The sequence below is a fragment of the Arvicanthis niloticus genome, chromosome 16 (assembly GCF_011762505.2).
Source record: "Arvicanthis niloticus isolate mArvNil1 chromosome 16, mArvNil1.pat.X, whole genome shotgun sequence".
Lineage (NCBI taxonomy): Eukaryota > Metazoa > Chordata > Mammalia > Rodentia > Muridae > Arvicanthis > Arvicanthis niloticus.
In genome coordinates this window covers 8,421,587-8,446,200 of record NC_047673.1, presented here as the reverse complement: position 1 = coordinate 8,446,200, position 24,614 = coordinate 8,421,587, and the positions used below count along the sequence as shown (strand labels likewise).

The window sequence follows — 24,614 nt, the reverse complement described above, 5'->3', positions numbered from 1 at the left end:
GTCCCTCCAGCTTTACCTCCTCTAGGACCATAAAGTTCCCTCTCTGCTCCAGTTGTCAGCCACACCATGTAAGTTCTCATCTTGCCCAAGAACCCCCAGAGAGATGGCTCTCTGTACCACCCAGAACCAGCGCAGGTTGCTTTGGGCTTTCCCGGGGGCCCTGGGGGGGGGGGTGTTCAAGCATGGTTCCAAAGAGAACTCACAGAATCTATTCTGATGAGGTTCCACCTGGACCTGTCACCCTTGGTCATCCCTGGGCTCACTTGGTGGACCATATGAATTGGTGATATGAGGTTCGTTGAAGGTTGAGTCAAGCAGCACAGAGGTAGCCGCCGGTGAGGAGACCTTTGCCCAGAGCTCCCTGGACTCTGGCTTTTCATGCCACTGGATGCTTGCAGGTCCAGCTCCATCACAGGGTCAATGACTGCTAGGCAGTGCTAGCCCCCACCTGTTTCCCAGAGACTAGATCATGTCAGGGGACAAGGTGAGAAAACACCTCCCGACTCAGCCGTCTCAGAGCTGGCCCTGGGGCCAGAGTCTGCCAAGCTAAAGTGTGCAGAAAAACAAGCGTGGCTTCAGCTCACTCCTTGTTTTCTCCTGACACTGGCTGTGGTGACGAGCTCAGTCTCTTCTCAGCTTTTAAAGAGTACACATTTAAGATGCCGTGAAGGAGCGAATTAATATTCTGACTCCGTTCTTCAGCAACTCTACACCAAAGTTGTGAATGACTCATGTTCATTATAGAAAATAGCTTATTACAGGATGCGGAAACCATGAACTGTTCTGTGGAGGCCTCTGCCAAGGGCCAGAAGGGGCAGGGCAGGAAGAAGCCTGACTCCGGGCTGATCGCCAGTCCTCTAGAGATGGATGGTTTGGGGTTGGGACCAAGCCTAGTTGGTAGAGTGTATTGCTAACATGTTTGAAGCCGTGTGCTCTACCCCTAGCATTACATAAACCGTATGTCGTGGTTCTGACTGCAGTCTGAGCACTGGGAGACCAAGGAGACCAAGGCAGGAATATCAGAGTTCAAGGTCATCCCCAGTTGTAGAGCCAGTTCCAGGGCAGCCTGGGATACATGAGACCCTATCTGGGAGGAGAAAATTCAGTATGGGAAGGCTGAGAGAGAAGTGGGAGATGCCGGATAGGAAGGTTGGGCAGAGAGCACAATCCGTAGAATACTTGTATGCAAGCATGGGGACCTAAGTGCAGTTCCCAGAACCCATGTATGAAGTTGAGCATGGTGGCTGTGCTTCTGATTCCAGCTCCGGGGGAGGCAGAGATAAGGAGATCCCTGGGGATCACTAGTCAGCCACCCTTGCCTAGTCAGTAGACCCCAGGTCCCAATGATGGCTTCAGAGGAGCAACAACTGAGGTTGGCCTTGTGCCTCTGTATGCTTGTGTGCATGCACGCTCAAATGTGCACACACACCCTCACACTTGCACACACAAACACACACAGGTGTACACACACAGGTGTACACACACACACACACACACACACACACACACACACACACAGAGACAGGTGTTGGGGAGTCTAACTAGAAGATTAAATGTTAATCTCCAGAGTTAAGACGTATGCACATCCTCTGACTCTTCTCCATGCCTACCTTATTCTAACAAAAAAGAACCCATGCTCAGGTGTGTGCATCTGGTCTCAAGTCTCTGCTCCTTCCAATGCACATGACAGTGTATAAAGGTGGTGGTTTTCATTAAGAGAGTTAAAAAAAAAATCATCCTGGAAATTTGAGGCAGTGCTTTTGTCAAGTGGAGTTTGCTTGGGTGTGAACACAGGGGAGCAGCTGAGCCTTATATGGAGGGTGCAGCCGGCTGCAACTGTGCTGTGGTGGTAGAGTGGTTTTGTACTGCTCCCCCAGACTAGCCCTGGGGAGGGGAGGCTGGTCAGTTACAGCAGTGGTGTCCTGTGTGGGGCTCAGCTAGTGGATCTCTGAGAGTTGATCTGTAACCTATGTCAGGATTTTATTGCTCAGGTAACTGAAACAGGAAGGAAAAATCTAAGGTCATTAAGGACTTTGACCCTAAGGTCACTCAGAACTTTGACCCCTAAGGTCACTCAGGACTTTGGCCCCTAAGGTCACTCAGGACTTTGGCCCCTAAGGTAACTCAGGACTTTGTCCTTAAACAGTTATTGATTGGCTCTGGAGTTGTTCAGGTGGGTGTTTGATCAGAAATGCTTGGTGAGTCTCAGGAAGTGATATCAGTGCTTAGAGATACAGCTGTTCTGTGCAGAAGTTGTGAGAACTGAGACAGAGGTGACAACCGAATTGCTGAGGGAACTCGGAGACCAAGGCTGCGCTGGTTCTGATGAGTGCCCAGGGAAGCCTGCTGGAGGGAAGGACTTGAATACAGGGATGGGTGGTTGTAGGTATCAGCAAGAGGAAAGGGTGTGTCCAGAGGTGGATGAGCAACAGATAGGAGCATGTGCAGGAAATTCCAGGGAAGAGCCGGATCAACTGGACACAGGCAGCCATGTGGTGGCTGGGGCTTCCATGTTGGCCGGGAGTAAGCTTGACTGAAGGCAATAGAGAGCGCTTACCTGCTGGAGGGCAAGGAGACATCAGGAGAGAGATGGGCCCTCCTGTAAGTCAGTGAAGTCTTGGATGTGCGTTTACTGGGAAGGAACAATTCTTCCCACGAGGGCTCTTCTGGGTGGGAACAGCTACATGGTAACAGAGTCCTGTCAGAGAGATGGGGTGCAGGAACAATTCTTCCTGTGAGGAAGAATTTTTGGCTGGGATCAGCTACATGGTAACAAAGGAGAGTCCTGTCAGGGAGATGGGGTGCAAGCTGGGAGCTGGGTGTCAGGCAGCAAGCCATGTCAAGTGTCTGGCAAGAAGCAGATGATGCTGAGTGGGGAGAACAATTCATAGATAACACAGGAGGCAGGAGGACGACCCTGATCTGGCATCCATGAGCAATAAACAGAATAGCTGGGCACTCTTAGGGCCTGAGACTCTGGGGTGGGGTGGCTGGCGGGGAGGAAGCCTGGGTGCTCAGGAGATGTGCCAGGGGTACTTTGCTCATGATGTTAAGTCTACTCTGTGTCCTCTGCTGTGGTGACTCTGGCACCAGTGGAGTGAAACCGGGTGCAGGCCATGACACAGCAGGGCCTAGAAACGCAGCACTGTTAACAGAAGTTGGGTACAAAGAGCATCTGTTTGTCAGTTTATGGGAAGTGTCCGTGGCATTGGTAACCGCACAGAAACAAAGGAAAAGTGTGGATCTCATGGTGTGGTAGAGGGTGGCGGTGGCTGCTCTCTCAGGTGTTGAGGCTTCTTACACAGTGAGGCTCTCTGAATGCCTCCAGGGTACAACCTTTAAAAGGGAGAATTGTATCCTAGTGAATTACATCTAGATAAAACATAATTGCAAAAAGAAAAAAAAAAAACCTCAAATTAGCTACTATCTTCAGGTAACCATTGATCTGCTGAAACTCTGTAACCAGAAGGAAGTGCCTTGGGAAGGAAAGGGTTTCTTTCGCTCACAGTTCTGTATCATAGTTCAATGTCAAAAGCAGGAACTTAAGCAGGGCAGGACTCTGGAGGCAGGAGCTGATGCAGAGGCCATGGAGGGGTGCTGCTTACTGGTTTGCTCCCCATGGCTTGCTCAGCCTTCTTTTTACAGAGCCCAGGACCACCAGTCCAGGGGTGTCACCACCCACAGTAGACCCGGCCCTTCCCCATCCATCAGTAATTAAGAGAATGCCCTACATACCCGCCTACAGCCTGGTCTTATGGAGGTGTTTTCTCAATTGAAGGCGCCTTCCTCTCACATGACTCCAGCCTGTGTCAAACTGACATGAAAGTAGCCAGTGCAGCTACCTTCTGAGGGCCAGGGTGGTGGCGGGGGTCAGGTGGGGGCGCGTCAGGTGTGGGGGGAAAGTCATCTCGTGAGGACTCAGGAAATACAAAGAAATATTTACTTGGCTTCATGACTGACTCACCGAAGCAGATGAAGGCTTCTTGCCAATTTAGTTCAGCTTATTATCATTGGAGATGAAGAGAAGCCTGTGCATCACACTCCGTTTCCACGCCCGTAAGAAGTAGCAAAGAGAGTTCTAGAATCCTGCAATGTATGGGCTGAGCTGGGGGTGGGGTGGGGTGGGGGCGCTAGAGGTGGCGGCCATGCCAGCTGGAGTTCCATACTCACTGCTGTGGATGTTTGCGGGGCTTCCTGAGCTGAGCTCTGTCAGATCCCACTGGGTACGTGAGAATAATAGAGCTAAAAATAAACTCCCAAAGATGTGTTTCTTTCTGCGCCTCTCAGCTCCTTACAAAGATAGGGGATAGAGTGTGAACTGGTGCGAGGAGGTATGAAATTGTGTGTGGGCAGTGGCCAAGCTCCACATGGAGGTAACTGCATGTCACACAGGGTCAAGGAGATAACTTAGTTAGCAAAGTGTTTGCCTTGGGAGTATTAGGACCCAAGTTCAAACCCCAGAACCCACATCAAAAAGCTGGACATGGTGGCTCACGCTTTTATCCCCAGCACTGTGGAGAAGGAGACAGGCAGATTCCTGGGACTCTAGTCAGCAGCCTAGCTAAGTTGGTGAGGCTCAGGGAGAGAGAGGTCCTGTCTCAAAAGTAAGCTGGATGGCCCCTAAGGAACAACACTGGGGTGGGTCTCTGGCCTCCGTGTGTATGTACACGCACATTCACCCACCTACACATACACACATAAAAATATAAAAGAATTTTGCAAATGGCATACAACATAGAATTTAGAAAACTGTGGCTGTAACCCTATTCATCTTAAAGTGTATACTTTCCATTAATCATCTGCTGTGATGTGCCTTCATGGATATCTACTTAATTGTTTTAAAAATTCCCTCCCAGAACACCCTGTCATTTTAAACAGCATCATGCATGCCTGTCCTGATGATTGGCTGTGGTTTGTCAACTCCGGCCTCCATAGGAACTTGGGCTGTTCCCACCTGCTGGGTATTGTGGCTAAGCATAGCCAGAGTTTTGTTTCAGCATTTAATATCCTCCTTTCCTCTCCTCTCCTCTTCTCTTTCTCCTTCTCTTCTCTTCTCTTCTCTTCTCTTCTCTTCTCTTCTCTTCTCTTCTCTTCTCTTCTCTTCTCTCTCTCTCTCTCTCCCTCCCCCTTCCTTCCCTCCTTCTTTTTCCCCCTCTCCTCTCCCTCCCTCCCATCCCTTTCAACTCTCTCCTTCCTCCTCCTTCTTCTCTCTCCCTGCCCCCTTTCTCTGTCTTCTTCTATCTGTGGTCCAGGGTTGCTACTCATGTAACTGAGGTCCTGCAGGATTATTGTTTATTGCAACTTTGTCTCCTTTTGTCCTGGCAACAATGCTCCGGTGCTCCAGTTTCTCCCGTCTCCCCGTTCTCTGCTTTGCTTGTTTGTTTGTTCTGTTTTTCTCTTAAACTGCAGCTGCCCTTTGTGCCCTGCTGGATGTGTGGTATCTTGTGGTTTTGGGTTGAGATTTTGTAATGACTAATGACACTGACATTTTCTGTTTCTTTGAGGAAGTATTTGTTTAGGTCCTTGGGCTGGTTCTCCCTCTCCTCCCTCCCCCTCCTCCTCTCTCTCAGTTTGGGTTTCTTTGTTGAGTTGCAAAAGTGTTTAAAATTGAACTCTAAAGCTAGGAGTGTGGTTCTGTGGTAGAACAGTGCTAAATTTGTGCAAGGCCCTGGCTTCTCTCCACAGCACCAAACACGCACTTATACTAGGCTCCTGTCAGACTTGTGACTTGACAGCTGTAGTAGCCTTCCTATGTAGCCTTTGTACTGTCTGAGGTCCTTGTTGTTCCCAGACACCGGTGTCATTGGCTGTTCTTCACTTACCACTGCTTTCGGTGGGTTGGAGGTGGGCGGGGGGGTGGGGGGGGAGGTTATGTCTGAATATGCCCTGTATGGGGGGCAGCTATGCTGATATGCCCTTGTGGGGGTATAACTGTTCTGAGTTTCAGAGATCATTGGGCTTCTTGGGGTTGTGACAACTAGGTCCTTCTTTGTCATCAAAGCCTTCTGTCTGACTATTCCTGCCTCAGTCTATTGACATCAGGGAAGGGAGGAGAGGAGAGACAGGGGAAGGGAGGGGAGGGGAGGGGAGGAAATTGTCTGACTATTCTTGCCTCTGTCTGCTGACAGCAGGGAAGTGGGGAGAGGGAAGGTCAGGGAAGGGGAGGGAAGGGGAGGGAAGGGAAGGAGAATTTATTGGCTCCTAATAAGAGCTCAGCCTCTCCCCTCTCTGCAGATGAAGCATGTTGCTGGCACAGTGGGACTGTATAGCTACCCCTGTCTGTGTCTTCATCACAGTTACACATACATGTTGTTTCTTGCTGTACAGGAGCTTGGAATTACAGTGTGTCCTCTTTCTTTGCTCAGAAGTCTCCCAGGAAGTATCCAAGATAGCCTGAAGTATCCACAGGATGGCTGAGAAGCCACCTTATGGTCCATGAGGAAACCTGGCTTTGGCTTGAGCAGTCCTCGGGGATCCTTAGAGCCTGAGAAGTGTGTGACTGACATCTAGTTCCAGAGGAGAGCCTTCTAGTTGTGGCGTCGGGACATTTTGACATTTGCCAGTAAATATTTAAGCAGGTTTCCATTTTTGTCAGAGGCTTATGATCAAATAGAAGCCATCCATTTAAAATTGGTTCTACATTTTTTTTTTTTTTTTTGTATCAGCTGAATTGAGGATAGGTTCTAATGATTAGAAGACTGGAAAAGGTTTTGCTAAATCTTCTCAATACATCCAACCCAGGACTCCTTCAGCTAATGGTATGGAAAGGAGAAAGAGGAGCAAGGAGTTCCCCAAAATTAGAGGGTGAATGACCTCCAAGTGAAGCAGGCTTGTTACAGGAGGAAGCCCTTGTCCCCAGGTCAGGACTAGTGATCCTGTGCTATTTCCAATGAGCTGGATATTGTTTTACTCTCCCTAGAGAGTAGTCAGGTGGGTGAGGAGAAGCTGGCCCGGGCCTGGTCTTTGGTACCATTTGTGTGTCTTGGCATTTGACAGCAGTGAGGCTAGACCAGACCTGGATCAGCCGAAGGCAAGTGGGAGCTGTCGCCTGTATGCATGTCGTCTTGCACAGGCTTCAGGTATTGGGACCTTTAGCTCCCAGCACTCGGGAGGCCGAGGCAGGTGGATCTCTTGAGTTTGAGGCCATCCTGGAGCTTACTACGTAGTCCAAGCTGGACTACGTAATAAGTTCCAGGACAGCCAGGGCTATGCAGAGAAATGCTGTCTCAGGAAGTGGGAGGGATGATGACAAATTTTTATCAAAAGGAATGCTTACAATATAAACTATTATATACTATATGTGTACATATATGTATATGTATATATACATTATATATTATATACTTTATATGTTCACATATGTATATGTACGTTATGTATTATATACTATATATGTACACACACATACATATACATTATATATTATATACTATATATGTACACACACATACATATACATTATATATTATATACTATATATGTACATGCATGTATGTATATAGCATGTACTATATACATATATACATTTTATGTTATATATGTGTACATATATGTATGTGTATATTATATACTATACATGTATATATACATTTTATATATTATTTACTATATGTGTATATATGTATATACAGTGTATATAGTATACAATATAACATATTATATATTACTATACTATATATGTGTGTGTATATGTAATATATAAAGTATGCTATTAACAGTGCTTTGACAATGCTCTTTCTTGCCTTGGGGAGGCAAGGTCTTCTAATTTGTCTTAGTCTCAGTGCCTTGCGGCTGATTCCCCAAACGCAGTGTTTCCCAGATCCAGCTCCTTGACTCAAAACCAATACTGCACATGTCAGAGGAGCTCTTGATGCAAGCCTCTGTGGCTCCTTGTCTGAGGTCTGCGGTTCCTCCAGAGATGGCTGTCAGGTCAGGGAGGCCTCTAGGGAGGTGGCAGGGAACTTATCGTCCCAGGAGGGTTGTCTAGGTTGACATATACCTGGACACTTTAGTAAATTGGAAGTGATGGGTCCAGAAGATGCTGGGGAAATGGGAACTTGGTAATAAAGTTGATTTAGGCTCCCCTAAACTGTGTCTTCAGGGATCCCATTAGACAATTAGTGTGCAGCCTCCGTTTGTACCTGTCCCTTGTCCTAAGGAGGAAGGAGAACGAGCTGGGGAGAGTTGTTATGTGTAAGTACTTTAGATTGCTGACCAGGAAATGGCTTTAACTTTTGAATTAATGGCATAGAATTAGAGACTTTCAAAAAAAAAAAAAAAAAAAAGCAAAGCTTTTTGTAATAAACAGACATACATCATGAATGGACACCTTAGAGAGACCATGGGAAACGGGTGTTTTTATCCGTCTAGCAGTGTGGTCATTTAAGTGAATTTTGCATCAGATATTTTAATTCTAGAAATTTATCACACAGAAATGGAATCTATAGAAGTCAATTTATTACCGCCTTCTTGGTAAGAGCAAAAGACAGAAAATAACCAAAGTGCCCTTTCCTGGGGCAGGTTAAACCGCAGACCCCCTCAGCAGGCTCTCTGCTTCAAGTGCTTACGGAGGTTTGAGTCCCCTGGTGTCTTTAAGGAGCTCTCTAATGGACTATTATCCACAGGAGTATGAAAGGAAGCCAGTTGGAAACTGGAATTCAAACTGTGAAGCCAGCCAAGAGGAGCCCCAAACCAGGACCTGTGGGCCGTGGAGGGCCCAGTCTTCCACCCTGGTTGTGTTAGATGCTGGGGAAACAGCGCAGAAAGGGGCAGGTGGTGACAAAGTTGGACAGATGGCAGTGGCCACCCAGAAATGCAGTGAGTGATTCAGGCCACATCCCAGAGTGACGCTTGGGATTTTTTTTTTAAATTTCAATATTTTTTGTGTACAGGTGTTTTTGCCTGCGTGTATATCTGTGAATCACACGCATGCCTGCTGCCCTCAGAGGCCAGAAGAGGCTGTCAGATCCTGTGGAGCGCAGAGAGTTGTAAACGGCCTTGTGGTTGCTGAGAATTGAACCTGGGTCTTTTGGAAGAGCAGCCAGTGCTATTAACTACCAAGCCATCTGTCTCTCTCCAACCCAGATGCTTGTGATTTACCATGGATTCCAGGGACCACTGACCCAGAATAGAGCATGACACCTGGTTCTCAGCAGACGGGTGGATGAGGCAGATGTTGTAGATGACATTTTAGGGGGTCAGAATACATAATAGTTGACCTTTAAAGAAAGAAGGCTTATTTGTAGACACATAGAAAAAAGCCTCAGTTTGAACAAAGTGCCCACTCCTACAGTGAAGATGGCAGCTGGCTTTGGTCTCTCCTCTCTCAGCAGGGAGCCAGCAGACAGCTTGGAGGAGGTTTGCTCAGAAATGGCAGGGAGGCTGGCTGTCGAAGAGGCAGGAGCTGGTGCCATAGCTGTTCTACAGCAAAGGTGCAGGAGTGTGGCTGCACTTGGTTTAATCTTGGACCTCACTGAGTGTTTCCTTCTCTTCCTTCTGGTGCCGTGAAAACATGATGCTGGCCCCAACCCCAGCATCTGTCACCATGGTCCACCCATGCTGTAGAATATCACCCAGCAGGAGAAGCAGAGAAGCAGTCAGGAGCCACTATAATGTAAATGAACCCTGAGAAGAAATGCCACCACATGGTGTAGGGTTCTGGGCTGGAGGGACAGAAAGGGAAGGGACAGCAGGACTGGCCTCTTCCAGGGGGCGAGAATGTTCTCATATTGTCTTTGGTGACTCTTTCGTAACTCTGCTGCTCTCCTGGGAACTAGTCAGTTGTGTGCTGTGCTGTGTTGAAATGTTGTCTCAGTAGAGCTGTTAAAAGAAAAAAAAAAAAACACAAAATCACCCAAGACACAAGAGATATACAAAATGTGTCCCACACACCTCACTTTGGAGAACAGTTGGCTGCTGCAGCCTGCCACACTGGGGAGCCTTACAGTTGGCTGGCATCTCCCCTGCCTCCCCCATCCTGTTTTCTCTCAAGCAGGCAGGCCTTCCTCTATAGGCTCCCTGCACAAAGAGAGAGTTCTCACTCTCACTTGGCACTTAATCTTGGCTGCCTGCGTTATTCTGATACCTTCTGTTACCTCCCTGCCCTCCTGTCATTTCTGAAGGGGCCACAGGCTTCCTCAGGAAAGCAGGTTTCTTCAGATGCCCTTCCTAGGGTACATTTCCCAGGGGCTCCACATCTTTTGGGAGCTTCTGGCACGTGCTGGCCTTAGCCTCCCCACACCAGTCCTTTTTTAGCCTCGCCTGTCTTCCAGCCCACCCTGTTTCCTTTTATTTCCTTCCCTTCACAGCTACCCTGAGCTTCCCACCCCACTGGCTTAGTGACAACTCTCTAGAAATGGCTGTGCAGTGACTAAGACCAAAGCTCAATTGCAACAGGAGCCTTGGACATAGCCCCCTAGGAGACAGGAAGGAACCTGGATCCCAGGTCTGACTGCCCCAGGCTGCAGGAGCTGCAGCTTCCCAGCCGTGAGTGACAGTCCCTGGTCATGTCCCGGCCTCTTTCCTGCTTTGATTTTTACTCATTGATTTAGGGAGCAGCATTCCAGCACAGAGACACAGAGATGAGCTGGGACCCACAAATACAGAGTCACTTGTTGCCCTCCCCACCAACCCCAAACTCAGGAGTGTCTGGTTATAGTGACTCCCTTTCTTCAAGGGTTAAGCTCTGAGAGGGAAGGAACAGTTTAGGGTGAATCAAGAGAATAACCTTAGAAGTGACTTGGGGGCCTCGAGAGAAGCCACTGTTAGCTGGGCTGGGCCTGAGGGTGGAGGTTGGGATAGCTCTGGAGCTCTGTGGCTGGACACTGTAGGTGGAGGAGGGCACCCGCATGGGCTTTGGAAAGCGAAGCACCACACAGTAGCTTCTTTCTTTCTTTCTTTCTTTCTTTTTTTTTTTTTTTTTTTTTTTTTTGTTTTTAGAGACAGGGTTTTTCTGTGTATCCCTGGCTGTCCTGGAACTCACTCTGTAGACCAGGCTGGCCTCAGAAATCCACCTGCCTCTGCCTCCCAAGTGCTGGGATTAAAGGTGTGCGCCACCACCGCCCAGCCACACAGTAGTTTCCTATGCAAAGGCAGGGTAATTACTTCTCCCAGAACGGCCACTCACTAGCAGCAGCTGCTTTGCAGCCCCTGTCCTAGGTATGTCCTGTGTGTCCACAGCAGTGTGACACCCCCTATGTGTAGCACAATGATAGTGACACCTAGTCTTAAGTGCTATTTAAAGTGTACCCGGATCTACTTTGGGGGCTCTACTTGGCTAGTATAAGGACCAGCAGTAAATACTCCCCCAGGGTTAACAGTCAGCAACCCAGAAACTCAGGTTGGCTTGCTCATTGCTGGTCTATAACGCAGGTGCCCAGCACCCAGAAAGCAGATCCGTAGCCCTGCCCAGAGAATAACATCAAAGACTGCTGTGGCTGCACCTTTTGGACGGTGTTGGAAGCCAGTGACACCTGGGACTCACCTACTGGGTGCCGTGGTTGGTGGTGGCCGGGGGTAGGGTGGCGGGAGCTGGTGGGGGTTGGGGATGGCTGGTGGTGGTTGTGGTGTTGACTGATGGGAGCTGGGAGGATGGCTGGTCGTGGTGGTAGTGGTGGTGGTGTGGGGTGGGAATGGCTAATGGTGGCCTGTGTAGGGGGTGGAGGTGGATGGTGAGGAGGAGGCTTGTAGGAGGTGGGGTGGCTGGTGTGGGGGTGACTGGTGTGGGTGCTGAGCAGAGGCATAATGAGACCAGAAACCAATGAAAGCCTGTAGGTGTTTATGCTCCTTAGTTTTTATACATCAAATGCAAGAGTCAGAGAGAGCAGAGTCGTTCTGATAACTTACGGGTCCAGGGTCAGGATAGGCTCCCACATCATTCCGGTTTGACCTTGTTGAGCTGAATGAACAGGTCCCATCCATGGCGGCTGGCAGCTGAGGTGTTGATAGGCCCTGAGGGCCAAATGGGATGTGCTATATAGCTCTATTGGGTTGTGTGCAGACAGCTGGGTCGAGCCCTCTCCCAGCATCTGTACCTGGGGCTATAGTTTGGGACAGCTGTGAATATCAGCGATACCCCCATGTATTTGGGGGGCTGCAGGTTGGCAGCTGGAGAAGACAATAGTCTAATCCTCTGGGAAGTTGGTGGCAGAACATGACATTGACCATTCAGAGATGGTCTATCCTTCACTAAAGGGCAGTTCTGAAACAGGCCCCCGTTCATTCAGTACAGTGACTGGATAACGGTGGAGCTGTCCCGTGGTCCTCCAACATAAATCTGTCAGAAAATAGGTGGAGCAGCATGCCTGCGTTCTGTGGGTGCCCGTGTCCACTTCCACAATGGCCCACATAGCTCTCATAGCCCACTGGTCTTTGTTGTATATCTTCTGCCTCAGGTCCCAGGCACACAGTAAGACGTGCACACAGCTAACTTGTCTAACCTGCCACGGCGCCTCCTGCCACGCCAGGATCAAAAGAAAGTTTTGACCTGCTGACACACACAGTTCTGTTTAAGATCTGCAGTATAGTCTCGAATGGAATATGTTGCATGAAGAGTGGGCGTGGTAAATACCCAACTGTCATTCCCTGGATGCCTCACCTTCTGCCACTGTTGTGTGGGTTTGGTGTGTATCTTGTCTTCCTGGCTTGGGCCCAGTGGTAGCTTAAGGGTGGGTACATTAGGCTCTTTGGTGGCAGGTGGTTTGTTTGTTTGTTTGGTTGGTTGGTTGGTTTTGGTTTTTTTTGTATGGTCTGGGCTTAGGAAATTATGGGGTAAATGAAGGTGTGAACTAGATCTGTTACCGGGAGCTGTCACATTGTGACTAGCAATACGTGTATTCTAATATATCTATATCTATATATCTCCATACATATATGTGCAGGATGTAATACTTGACCAACCAAGTCGCTTGGGCCATTGACAGATTAGGGGAGTGTCTGTCACTGTTCCTAGCGTGAGGCTGGAAGAGGCCTGATGGATACAACTTGAAGAAGAATTAAAGGCGAACACACTCTATGACACTTGTGTTGAGAAGCCATTTTGTGTGCTGCGTTTAGTGCCTGAGTGATCTATGTCAAGCCTGTGTGAGCACACACGTACATTTTCCCTGGAGAGCCTGCCCTTCGCTGTAGCCCTCGTGGTTCCTTCCATGCTGGCTTTGGCTGGAGCTAGGCATCATGGATGTCGGGATTGCTCCTCCTCTGCTTCTGTCTGCCTCCCAGAGCTTGATTCCATAGAGACAGTTCTTTCCATGTCTTGGAGGCAGAGATTCTGTCCCCTTGCCCCCCCACCTCTTTGTCCACAGCCTCTGAACAGGTGGATGCATGTCTCAAGCATCCCACCTCTGCAGATGTGTGCGGACAGCAGCTGCACCTCTGTTTAGAGTATTAAAAATTGCAGCAGCCTTTGAGTTAATAATGCAAAATCCCTTTATCTTGGACCAAAGAGTCACTGGCTTCTTGCTGCAGCTGCGAGCTGGTTTATGAAGAATAGCTCGTGACAGAAACCAGTGTCTCTAGCCTGGGCTATATTCCAGAGCCACCCATGTGCATTCTCCCCTAGGTCCTGAAATCCTTAAACCGTACCTCCTCTAGGATTTGGACCCTGGGTGTAGAGTGAGTGTTCGTCTCCTGAAAGACCTCCAGAGGTTGTACTGTGAGGAAAATTTTAGAAGACCTCTATTGTCGGCATGAAGCATAAACACCTGGGATGGAATCTTGGGTGCTGGCCTGGAGGTGTCACCAAAGGTTTTCTGTGCATATGGCAGACACCCAGCACAGGCAGCCTTCAGGTACATAGAACCTGTGGACCAGGCGGTGTACGGCAGTATGAAAATCTATATACAGTGCAGTTGTTTCCTTGCCTGTTTGCTAATTTGAATGGATTCCTGTGGAACCCTGAGTTTTCTCCTATTCTACCTTTCCCCCGTGTGTGTGGCTAGCAGCATGGCGGAATGTGGAACGTTCGTGGGCATGTCAGCCTGCCGGTGGTGTGTCTATGGAGTGTTCTCTTCTTTTCGTGAATGCCCGTCTCCATTAGTTTAGTTTATTATCCCTGGCTTGTAAGATTGCCACGCTCATTTACTTCGTATCTCAATAAGTTAGAAGCACCCACACTAGTCCCCTGACATACTCCCACCTCCCACGGGGCTTCCGTTTCTACATCTCAGGGGTTTGAGTGTCTCGGTCTCTGTGCTTGTCTCTCACATGCTGCTCTGGGAGTCAGAAGGCGAAGACCAGCTGAGGCCCAGTTTTGTCAGTAGGAGTTAGGCTTCAAGAGAGAGACCAATAAGTAGACTAGAGGGATGGGCAGAGTCTCCAGGGCATAAGCTTGAAGGGAAGACTCTTGTGGTGGGAGGGGCCTGTTCCACAGCTCACTGCTGACCGGAAGCTCCTCCCACTGATGTTCTCAGAGCCCAGCTGAGAGATGAGGCTCCAAGGACGCGTTTATCAGGATTCTTCTAAGCATGGGTGGAGAGATGGAACAACCCAGAGTTAATCCCCTTTGATTAATACCCATTTCTTCTGCTGAGAAGTCTTGTCTGGGAACTCGTAGTTTAGCCATGCCGTAGCTGTTGTTAATGGGGTACAAAATAGGGCGTCCTCTCTGCGTCTTTTGAAAGTCTTCACGGAAGACTCATTATTACTGTGTCTGATTCATTATTTAATATCACCTACATAAGATGCCTGGTAAATTCCTCCCGGAGAGTTGGTGCATTTCATTTTTAAATAAAATAAGAAAATTATGTTATGCCACATATCCCAGAAACTCAGTGGGATGCTGTTCCCACAAGCTGGGATGGGTAGATGTAATTTTTCCTTCTCAGCCGTTCACAACCTCCTTATTTCCACACAACAGTCTTATTCTATGCTGGTTTTTCTCACTGCCAAGAGCTTCCTGGCCTCTGTGGAAACTGGAAGGATTGGAGATGTGGCCGTGGGCCTCTTCCCAGGGGCCCACTCTATGTTGGAGGCCTGTGGTTCCTACGCCGTCTAACTCAGCATGATCACGGACTGTGTAATGTGATTTAGAAGTCGGGACTCACTAAAATAACAAGGCAGTAAAAACAGGTTCCAGGAATAGAATATTTTAATTGCAAAAGCCTTCTTTTCAGAAAAACACTTCTAGTGTTGTTATAATACACGGTCTTGACAGATGTAAACTCAGAGGTCCAATTTTTGATTCAGAGATTCTGGGTGGCAGAGAAGCCTAGGCTCCAGGTGGCCCTTCCCACCCTCTTCAGTTTAGAGGAGACTAGGTGGGAGGGGACAGCATTCAGCCTAGTTCCTCCCAGTTCCTCAAACTCAGACTCAGGTTAGGCTGGCCTGTAGTCTATCTTACTGGTTTCCAAGCTGGACTTCAGGCGGTTGTGTTCTCAGAGTCTAGGAAATCCCTTGGCAGGCAGCAAGGCTTGGGGATGTGGTAACTGAACCTGCAGTGGTGAGCATGGTTACTTAGGTGGCTCTAAGAACGGGACCTATGCTTGGCCACCGTCACCCACCTCTTAGGACAGCTGCACCCCAGCCATCTCTGGCTTATCCCCAGAGATTGTAGTAGTACATGTTACATATGTGCCACATGCCATCTTCAGGTACAGATTGACCTCAACACAGTAACAGTGGTGGACTTCAGTAATCTGTTCTTACTAACAGACAGTGTACACACACACACACACACGCACGCACAGGCACCCCCCCCACATGTACACACATGTGCACATGCATGCACACACAAACAGACAGTGTATACACACACACACACACACACACACACGCACGCACAGGCACCCCCCCCACATGTACACACATGCGCACATGCATGCACACACACAAGAGACATTAGAGTTTAATAATACTTAAAAAAAAAAGAAATAGAGGCCAGGTGTGGGGTGCACTCCTTTAATCCTAGCACTTTAGTGACAGAGGCAGGTGGATCTCTGTGAGTTCTAGCCCAGCTTGGTCCACAGAATGAGTTCTAAGATATCTGGGGCTATATAGCAAGACGCTGTCACAAAAGAAAACCAAAAAGATATAATAGACCTGCTGAATGTTCACAGAATATTTCATGCAAACGCTATGTCATACATATTTTTCTCAGTAGCCTGTGGAGTTTTCTGTAAAATGGACCACATTTTATGGAGCATTTTATAGAGCAAGGATTAACAAAGACAAAAACCCTGAAGTCATTGCTTGTGTTCTCTCTGGCCACAGCGAGTAAAACTAGGAATCAGCAGCAAGAGAAGCGACAGGACGTGCACAGATTCATGGGTCTCGGAAACCACACTATTGAATAATGAGTCGTCACTGAAGAAATAAGGGCGGGTGGAGCGGGATTCAATATTTCCAGAATGAAATGAATGCACAGCCCAGTGGGTGGAATGTGTGCAAGGTTCAAGGATGCACCCCAGGTCTTAGAAAAGCAACAGTCAAAAATAAAACCACGCAAGGAAAGAATACTCAAGATCAGGACAGAAATGAACGAAATAGAAACAGACAGAAGAAGCAGTGTCATGAAGAGCTGGCTTAGCAAAAAGGTGGATAAGAGTGGGGGGAGAGAGAGAGGGAGGGAGAGAGAGGGGAGAGGGAGAAAGAGAGAGAGAGAGAGAGGGGAAGGGATAGAGGGAGGGGGAGAGATGTATGTGTGAGAAAGAAGACATTGCAAAAAAAACCACTAATGAATTTCAGAGGATTAGCAGGGCATATTTTGTAAGCCTACACTCTAATAAATTAAAAAATCTAATCAAAACAGATTAAGTTTCTAGGCACATACTACCTACCAAATATAAGCCAAAAAAAAAAAAAAAAAAAAAAAAACCAAAACAAAAAACCCATAACCAACTTTAGTAGTGGTACAACAAGCAGTAAAGCTCAGCCGGGTTTAAAATGGCAGGGCTGAGAGATGCTTCCGTGGTTGAGAGCACTGGCTGCTCTTCCGGAGGGCCTGGGTTTGCTTCTGTTCCCAGGGCTCCAGTGTAGCTCACAACCATCTACAGCTCCAGTCCCAGGGGATCCAACAATTAATACCCATTTCAGGCCTCCAAGGGGTATATGCACACATGTGGTACATAGACATACATGTAGGCAGAATACCCACATATATAATACACACACACACACACACACACACACACACACACATAATTAATAATAATAAAAAAAGACTCCCAACTAATAAAACCCTAGGCCCCAAAAGATTCTCAGCTGAATCACACCATTGTTAACGAGGAGCTGACATCAGTGCTCCTCAGACTATCACATACGATAGACAGGGAAGGAACTCTGCTGAACTCATCTTTAAGAAGTTGGCCTTACACTGATACCACACCGGACAATAACAAATAGAGTGACAGGCCAGTGTCCTTGAGGAATGCCAATGCAGAGACAATAAAGACTTCCAAACTGGACTTGACTATACAGCCAAGGTGTTGTCACTCACCATGATCAAGTGGGCTTCATTAAGAATGCAAGGATGCTACAAAATATACAAGTCAATACATATAATAATTGCATTAACTGTCACAAAAAACAAAGCATGTGACTATACCAATAGATGCTACATCACATTAACTGTCACAAAGAACAAAGCATGCGACTATACCAATAGATGCAGAAAAGACCCTTGGTAAAGTCCAGCATTCTTTCTCAATTAAAAACCGTAAACAAGGAGTAGAAAGACAATACCTCAGTATAATAAAGGCTCTTTGTGTTAAGCCTATATAAACATTACTAACTGGGAGACCTCAAAAGCAGTCACACTGAAACAGGCAACAAAGCAGGGGCATCCAGTCTCTCCACTCCTATCAATATAGTCTCCGGTACCTCGACTAGCATAATAAGACCAGAGAAGGGGTACAAGGGGTTCCAATGGGAAACAAAATTTATCTCTATTTGCAAATAATGTGATTCTGTACAGAAGAACAGAAAAGACTGCGCTGAGCTCTTGGAACTGTTGAACACTTTCAGTAAGGTAAAGACCACAAAATTAACATGCAAAACCCAGTAGCTTTTCTATATAACAATAATAAATGATAATGCTAAGAAAGAAATTTAAAAAATCATTCCTATTTACAATGGCATTAAAAAATGCCTGGGGATGATCTTAACAATGGGCTAAAAGACCTTTGCAACAAAACCCTTAAAGACACTGAAGAACAAGGTTGAAGAAGACACAAGATTCAAAGGCCCCTTGTGCTCACGGATGAGCAGAATTAACGTTGTGAAGAATGGCTGTGTTGCTAAAAGGAATCTATAAACTCAGTTCAATCCTCACTGAAACCAAGGAGGGGCTGGAAAGCTGACTCAGCAGTTCCGCGATTTGCTGTGTGGTTATGGGGGACCGAAGCACAGATCCCGGCACCCATGTATCAACTGTCCGTCCCTTACATGCCTATGCCTGCAGCTCTGAGGGAATATGACACCACCTTCTGGCCACTACATTCATGCACACAGACGTGTTCAGCCACACACATGTGTAAACATACACAGAAACACATGTGTACATACACACATATGGTTAAAACTCTCTTAAAATTCCCAATGACAATATTAATCAGAACTAAAAAAAGACAGTACTCAAGTTTGCAGACATAAACCCATATAGCTCCAGCTATGAGCATTTTGGCAAAGGTGCCAAAGACATATATTATAAAGAAAGACAGCTCTTCATCAACGGTGCCAGGAAAACTGGAAATCTCTAGGTATAGAAGAACGAAGGTAGATCTCTCATCCTGTTAAAAAAAAAAAAAAAAAAAAAAAAAAAAAAAAACCAATGGGCCAAAGGCGGTAATATAAGAACTCAAAATCTGCAGCTGTTATAGGAAGCCTCTTTAAGATGCCGGCATAGCCAGAGACTTTCTGGGAAGGGCTACGGTGTCTTGGTAAGTAATGCCAAAAATTGATAAGTGGTGTTGTGTGACATTAGCAAGATTCTTCACAGCAAAGCAAACAATTATCAAGAGAAGAGCCAGCTGTCAAAATGGGAAAAAATATAGGATATAGATCCGATAAAAGATTAATATCTAGGATGTATTAAGAATTTACACACACACACACACCCCAGAACACCAAGCAGTCTAGTAAACATATGGGCTAATGAAATGAGCACACAGCTCTCAAACTGTCCTGTACTAGTGACTAATAAGCAGAACGAGACACCCCTCAGCCATAAGGGAAACAAACCAAAAACCACGCTGACATTTCACTTTACCACAGTCAGACTGCCTGCCACTCAAACAGATTCTGGCCAGGATGTGGAGGAAAAGGAACCCTCATACACTGCCGGTGAGCTTGCAGGTTTGTCCAGGCTTGGTGGAGTTTCCAGAACGAACTAAAATCAGAACCACCCTGTGACCCAGCTATCCCACTCCTGAGCATTTAACTAAAGGACCAAGGGGACACACCCCAGAGATGCCTGCTCACACCCACGCTCACTGCAGCACTGTTCTTTATTGTCAAGTCAAGGACTCGGCCTAAATGTCCATCAGCAGTGAACAGATACATTGCATATATGCACAGTGGAATTTTATTCAGCCATAAAGAAGAGTGAACTTCTGTCAGGTGCTGGAAGGTGAATGTGACTGGAGACCCACATATTCAGTAAGACAGACAGACAGATGGACACTGTCAGAATTCTGTTGCTGTGAAGAGACACCATGACCACAGCAACTCCTATAAAGGAAAGCATCTAATTGGGGCTGGCTTACAGGGTCAGAAGTTCAGTCTATTTTATCATCATGGCGGAGAGCATGGTGTCATGCAGGCATGCATGGTGCTGGAGAAGTAGCTGAGAGTTCTATATCTGGATCCACAGGCAGCAGGAGGAGAGAGACACTGGGCTTGGCTTGAGATTTTGAAACCTCAAAGCCCGCCCCCAGTGATACACAAGGGCTTTTTCTAACAAGGTCAAACCTCCTAATCCTTTCAGATAGTACTACTCCCTGATAATTAAGTATTCAACTCTGTGAGCCTGTGGGGTCATTCTTATACAAACCTCCACAACTACCATGTTTTCTCTTATTTGTGGGCCCTACAGTAATTTTAATTTATTTTTAATCTGAGACCAGGACTCTCTGTGCAGCTTCAGCTGTCCTGTAGGTATGCTGACCTGTCTATCCTTGTACTTACAGAGATCACTGCCTCCCAAGTGCATGTGTGTGTGTGTGTATACGTGTATGTATATATACATATATACATGTATATATATATGTATATATATGTATATATACATATATATATATTTGTGTGTATGTGGGTGTCATGAGAGCAGAAGGTAGACTGAAGTAAGACTAGTGGGAAGAGAAGGGAGGCACTAAGGAGAAGGGCTAAAACTGGGGTGAATATTGTCAAAATATATAATACATAATTGTTTTTATGCAAACCAATGCTGTGCAGAAACAGATGCCAATTTTTTCAAAGGGAAAAAAAAACCCATGCAGTTTGGGAGGAGATGAAGAAGGTACTGTGGACTGAGAAGGGTACTTGGACGTCTGCACCCTATGTGTCGTTGACACCTGGCAGGCAGGTGGCCTGTTGTCGCTAAGCTGGATGAGCTTACTGGAGATGACTCACTGCTCTTGGTACTTTATGATACAGACAGAGCCTGTGAGTCTAGGGACCCTGTGAGAAGACACAGAGCAGATGTAACTGTTCTGTCTTCCTGGGCAGAGTGGCCTGCTAAAGGATGGCTCAGGACACTCATCTGCTGTCTGGTGTTGCTGTTGTCATAGCAGCCAGGATGTTTCTACCCTGTCTAAGTGGGATACATGGAGAATGTAGTGACCAATACATGGAGAATGTAGTGCAGAGCCAGTGAGTGAATCCTTACTGAACTGCCTTCTAGGACACAGTTGCAATCTCTCTTCTTTTAACTTTCTATGGATAATGAACATGATATCCATTCTGTATCTTCCACCAAAAACCATCTCCCAAAGGACTTTTAAAAAACATTGTCTTTCAAGAAATAGGGCAGCTAGTAGCTATCTACACCTCACTGTATAGTCATTGTTGAAAACATATGCTCACACTAACAAAAGGAAACCCAGACATAAAAGCAAAGAAGAGAAAACAGTTACAATCCAAAGGGAAGGGAAGCTTTAGTTCAAATCATAAAGGTGTTTGCCGGGAAGTTAGTAGCATTCAGTGATTTTCAGCTCAAAATTTGTGAACTCTGGAGGAGCCCTTGGTCTCCAACCAGAGCTAGGGATGGAAAGTCCTTTTTCCATGTGGCCAGAGCTGCAGTGCTACCTCTAAGACCAACAGGGTGGCTATGCTTGGAGCTTAGCTCCATGTAGAAGCTGTCAATCTTGTTCTTGCCTGTGAATTCATTGAGGACCCCACAGATGATGTATGTGTTCTAAGGCTGTGGTGTCTTGGGAAGCTGACAGAGCTTGGTCTTGTAAAGTGTGGAGGCTGGGCTCAGCTTTACCTCAAACATGTTGGTCATGTCTTGAGTCTACCTATGAAGAAGTGGACATTTTGGGAGAGCTGTGTTTCTAGGGTGAGGGTGGCTGCAAGAAAGAGTCCTTATAGTTTTTCTCTGAACCACTATTGGCCATAAGTGATTTCTTAGTGGGCCTTTAACTCCAGGGTCTATTGGGCCTTATGGTGCAGAACTTGACTCCCAGTTACTCAGGAGGCTAAGATGGCTGACCACAAACTCAAGGCCAGCCTGCACAACTTAGCAAGACTCTATTTCAAAAAAAAAAAAAAAAAAAAAAAAAAAAAAAAAAAAGAGGGCTAGGAATAGAGGTTAGTGGTAGAGCATTCACCCACTAGAGTGAAGCTTCCCAACACCCCAACATGAAAAAAACTCCAAGATCTTTGAACTGGTCAGATTTAGAGCCCAGTGCCTTGTGTTCTCAAGGTAGAGGTAACTGAGGCACCAAACAGGCTCTATCCATCCACTGTTGAAACAGCCTCATGCATGTTAAGACCTGTGGGCAGCTCCAAGAGATAACATATATTGACAAAGTTCATTGGAAAGAAAAATAAAATATTAAAAAAAAATTTCTCATTAGAAAAAACTCTTACTAACCTTCTTCATTCCATGTCTCAGGAGAGCAACCTTAATGAAAGGTTTAAAAGTGAGCTATATGCTTTGGACTTTTAGCTGAGCAGTTTGTAAGTTGGTGTGTTTCTAGTTGAATTCCTTCTCTCAGAAAAGCTGAGCATATGTGCCTGATTGTATTTGAGGAAGGTAAGACTGTTTGGTGCTGTAGACCCAGCCTTGAGTGTAGAGCTCTGCCATGACTTGGTTGATTGTGTTGCTTGTTGATTGTAGTATTCACAGGAACCAGTGTGTAACTTCATGTTTTGCTGGCTGTTTTTTAGCACCACTCCAGGGAAAACATGAACAAATATTTACTCACCTAATAATCAGCTAACGACAGACAGATATCACCAAAATCCAGCTTGAGTTTACTGGGGTTACTTAAAGGAGTACAGATGAGTGGTATGTACAAGAACAGGAACACTTCAAAGCAAATGAATCAACAAAAGCCCATTCAAGTGTGGGTGACAACTCACAAAAGCTGGAAACCTGAAGATCTCTGCAGGACTAACAGTTCAACAACTGGGAAAGTCTCTTCTAAGCAGAACTGGCTATTTATATAATCTTGGGGGGAGAGGGACTGTGTAATTCTGATAGGTTTCAGGGACTTCCTGAGACTTGTGAGTTGTTTGCTTCCTGAGTTTTGATGAGCCTCCCTTTAGAACTTTCAGAGTCTTAAGGAGCATCTTTCCAGGATGGAAGTTTTCAACTTTTAAGAAATTGCTATTCAACAGCAGAACATTGGAAACTGAGTCTTCAACCTCCCTTCTCTTATACTGATGTGATGGAATGGTGTCCTGCCTCTCTTTATACCACTGGACTGCATATATGGGCATCTGGTACCAGATCCCTTTAGAACCAAAATGGGTCAAACAGTATAAAGGCCTTTTAGAAGGCAAGGGAGTTTCAGAGGTATTTCTTCTCCTGGCCGTGCTTCAGTAGGTGCCTGTGTCTAGAATAGTAGCTGTGACTGTGTCCTTCACCCATAGGCTGGGCCATGTGTAGAGCTATTCTGTGCTTCTGGCCCAGGAGCTAATGACTGGGTTTGGAAAACTTCCTAGACTTAACTGTGGGCATGTAGCTATAGTATGGCAGGAAAGTTCTGCAGTGCACGGTGTCACTGGCTGCCTCAGAATCTCTTGCAATCTCCAAACACATTCAGAACTTTGTAGGGCTTCTTAGAGGAAGAAGGGCCCATGGTAGGGAAGCAGGGGCCATAGCAGGCTTCTCCTTCCAGACTTTTTTCCCAACTGGCAAATCACAGTTGGACTTTATATTTTAATTTTGTGAATGTAAAATGAGTCCTTGTGGTTATTGCTAGCTTGTTTAATAATAAAATTAAACATTAAAAAGCCACTTGACACACAAATGGACAAAATGTGCAAACATGGTTGGTATTCAGCCTCGAAAGGAAGAAAATCTTAAATTGTTCTGCAGTTTTGGAGGTTACATGTTGAGACGGTGTGGATCCATGGCTTTGGGTCTCTGGGGGGATGACCGTGACACTGGTGACACTTATTACTCACCTCATGGCCAGAAAGCAAAAAAGAGAGGACAGACCAGAGCCATAACCCTTCAAGGGCACAATCTCAAAACCTATCCAAGGCCTCACATCCCATTGGCGCCACCCTGGGGACCAAACCTATATCCTATATGAGTCTTTGGGGACCTTCTGCATCTAAGCCATAGCATCCCGCTGTACGGATACAGGCTAGGTGAAGTAAGGTAGTCACAGAAGATATGCATGGTCTCACAGAGGCAGCCGCCAGAGCTGTCCGAAACACAGAGCCTCAACAACACAGAGGCAGGAAGTAGAATGTTGAAAGGTGGGGTTGCTGGAGACACATCGGGGAGGCGTGGCGGAGGCGTGGCGGAGGCGTGGCGGAGGCGTAGCGGGCCCTGAGGAAAGGGGTAATGATCCAAAGTGAGGAAGGAGACCATGGTGGGTGAAGATGTTGCCACGCAGCGGTGTGACCACGCTCACCCTATTTACCATACCTAGAGATGGCTGCGGCACTGCGCTCTGTGTGCCTTTTACCTTGATTAAAGTTTTTATAAACGGGAAGGGACCAATGTAGGCAAACAAACACACAACAGTCTTCTATCCTAAGGCAGAGATTCTCACTGTGCAGCGGTGCCCGGATACCCCAAGGGGAAAAGCAGACTCGGGGTGGCACTGGTTCCTCTCGTTTGTTCTAGAGGTGGATTCATGTGTGACAAACATGGTTCTAGACAATATTTTGACTTTTCTGAAAACCAAACCACACGAAGAGTGAATAAGTGAGCAAGTATACGAGGTGAAGGCACGCGTCTGCCCATGAGGTGACTGGTGACTGTCTTGACTGCTCTGTGGTAGCTCGATGGTGTGTGTGACTACGGGGATGTTGAGCAATCTGTGCTAAGCTGGTATGTGTCTCATTAACTCTTTAGGTGAGGCCAAGAATCTTCCTTCCTACCCGGGGCCAAACAAGATGAGGGACTGCTACTGCACTGTGAACCTGGACCAGGAGGAGGTTTTCCGGACCAAAATTGTAGAGAAGTCACTCTGGTAATGTCCGCTGCTCTGTTTTAT

At 46.7% G+C, this 24,614-nt stretch overlaps 1 protein-coding gene across 1 annotated transcript in view; it reads left to right on the top strand.

Moving 5' to 3' along the window:
• Rasa3 (RAS p21 protein activator 3) overlaps positions 1-24,614 on the top strand; it is a 112,529-nt gene that overhangs the window by 22,875 nt on the left and 65,040 nt on the right. The window contains exon 2 of the mRNA XM_034520433.2: positions 24,473-24,590. Coding sequence (XP_034376324.1) covers positions 24,473-24,590 — 118 coding nt within the window. The remainder of the gene's footprint in view (positions 1-24,472; positions 24,591-24,614) is intronic.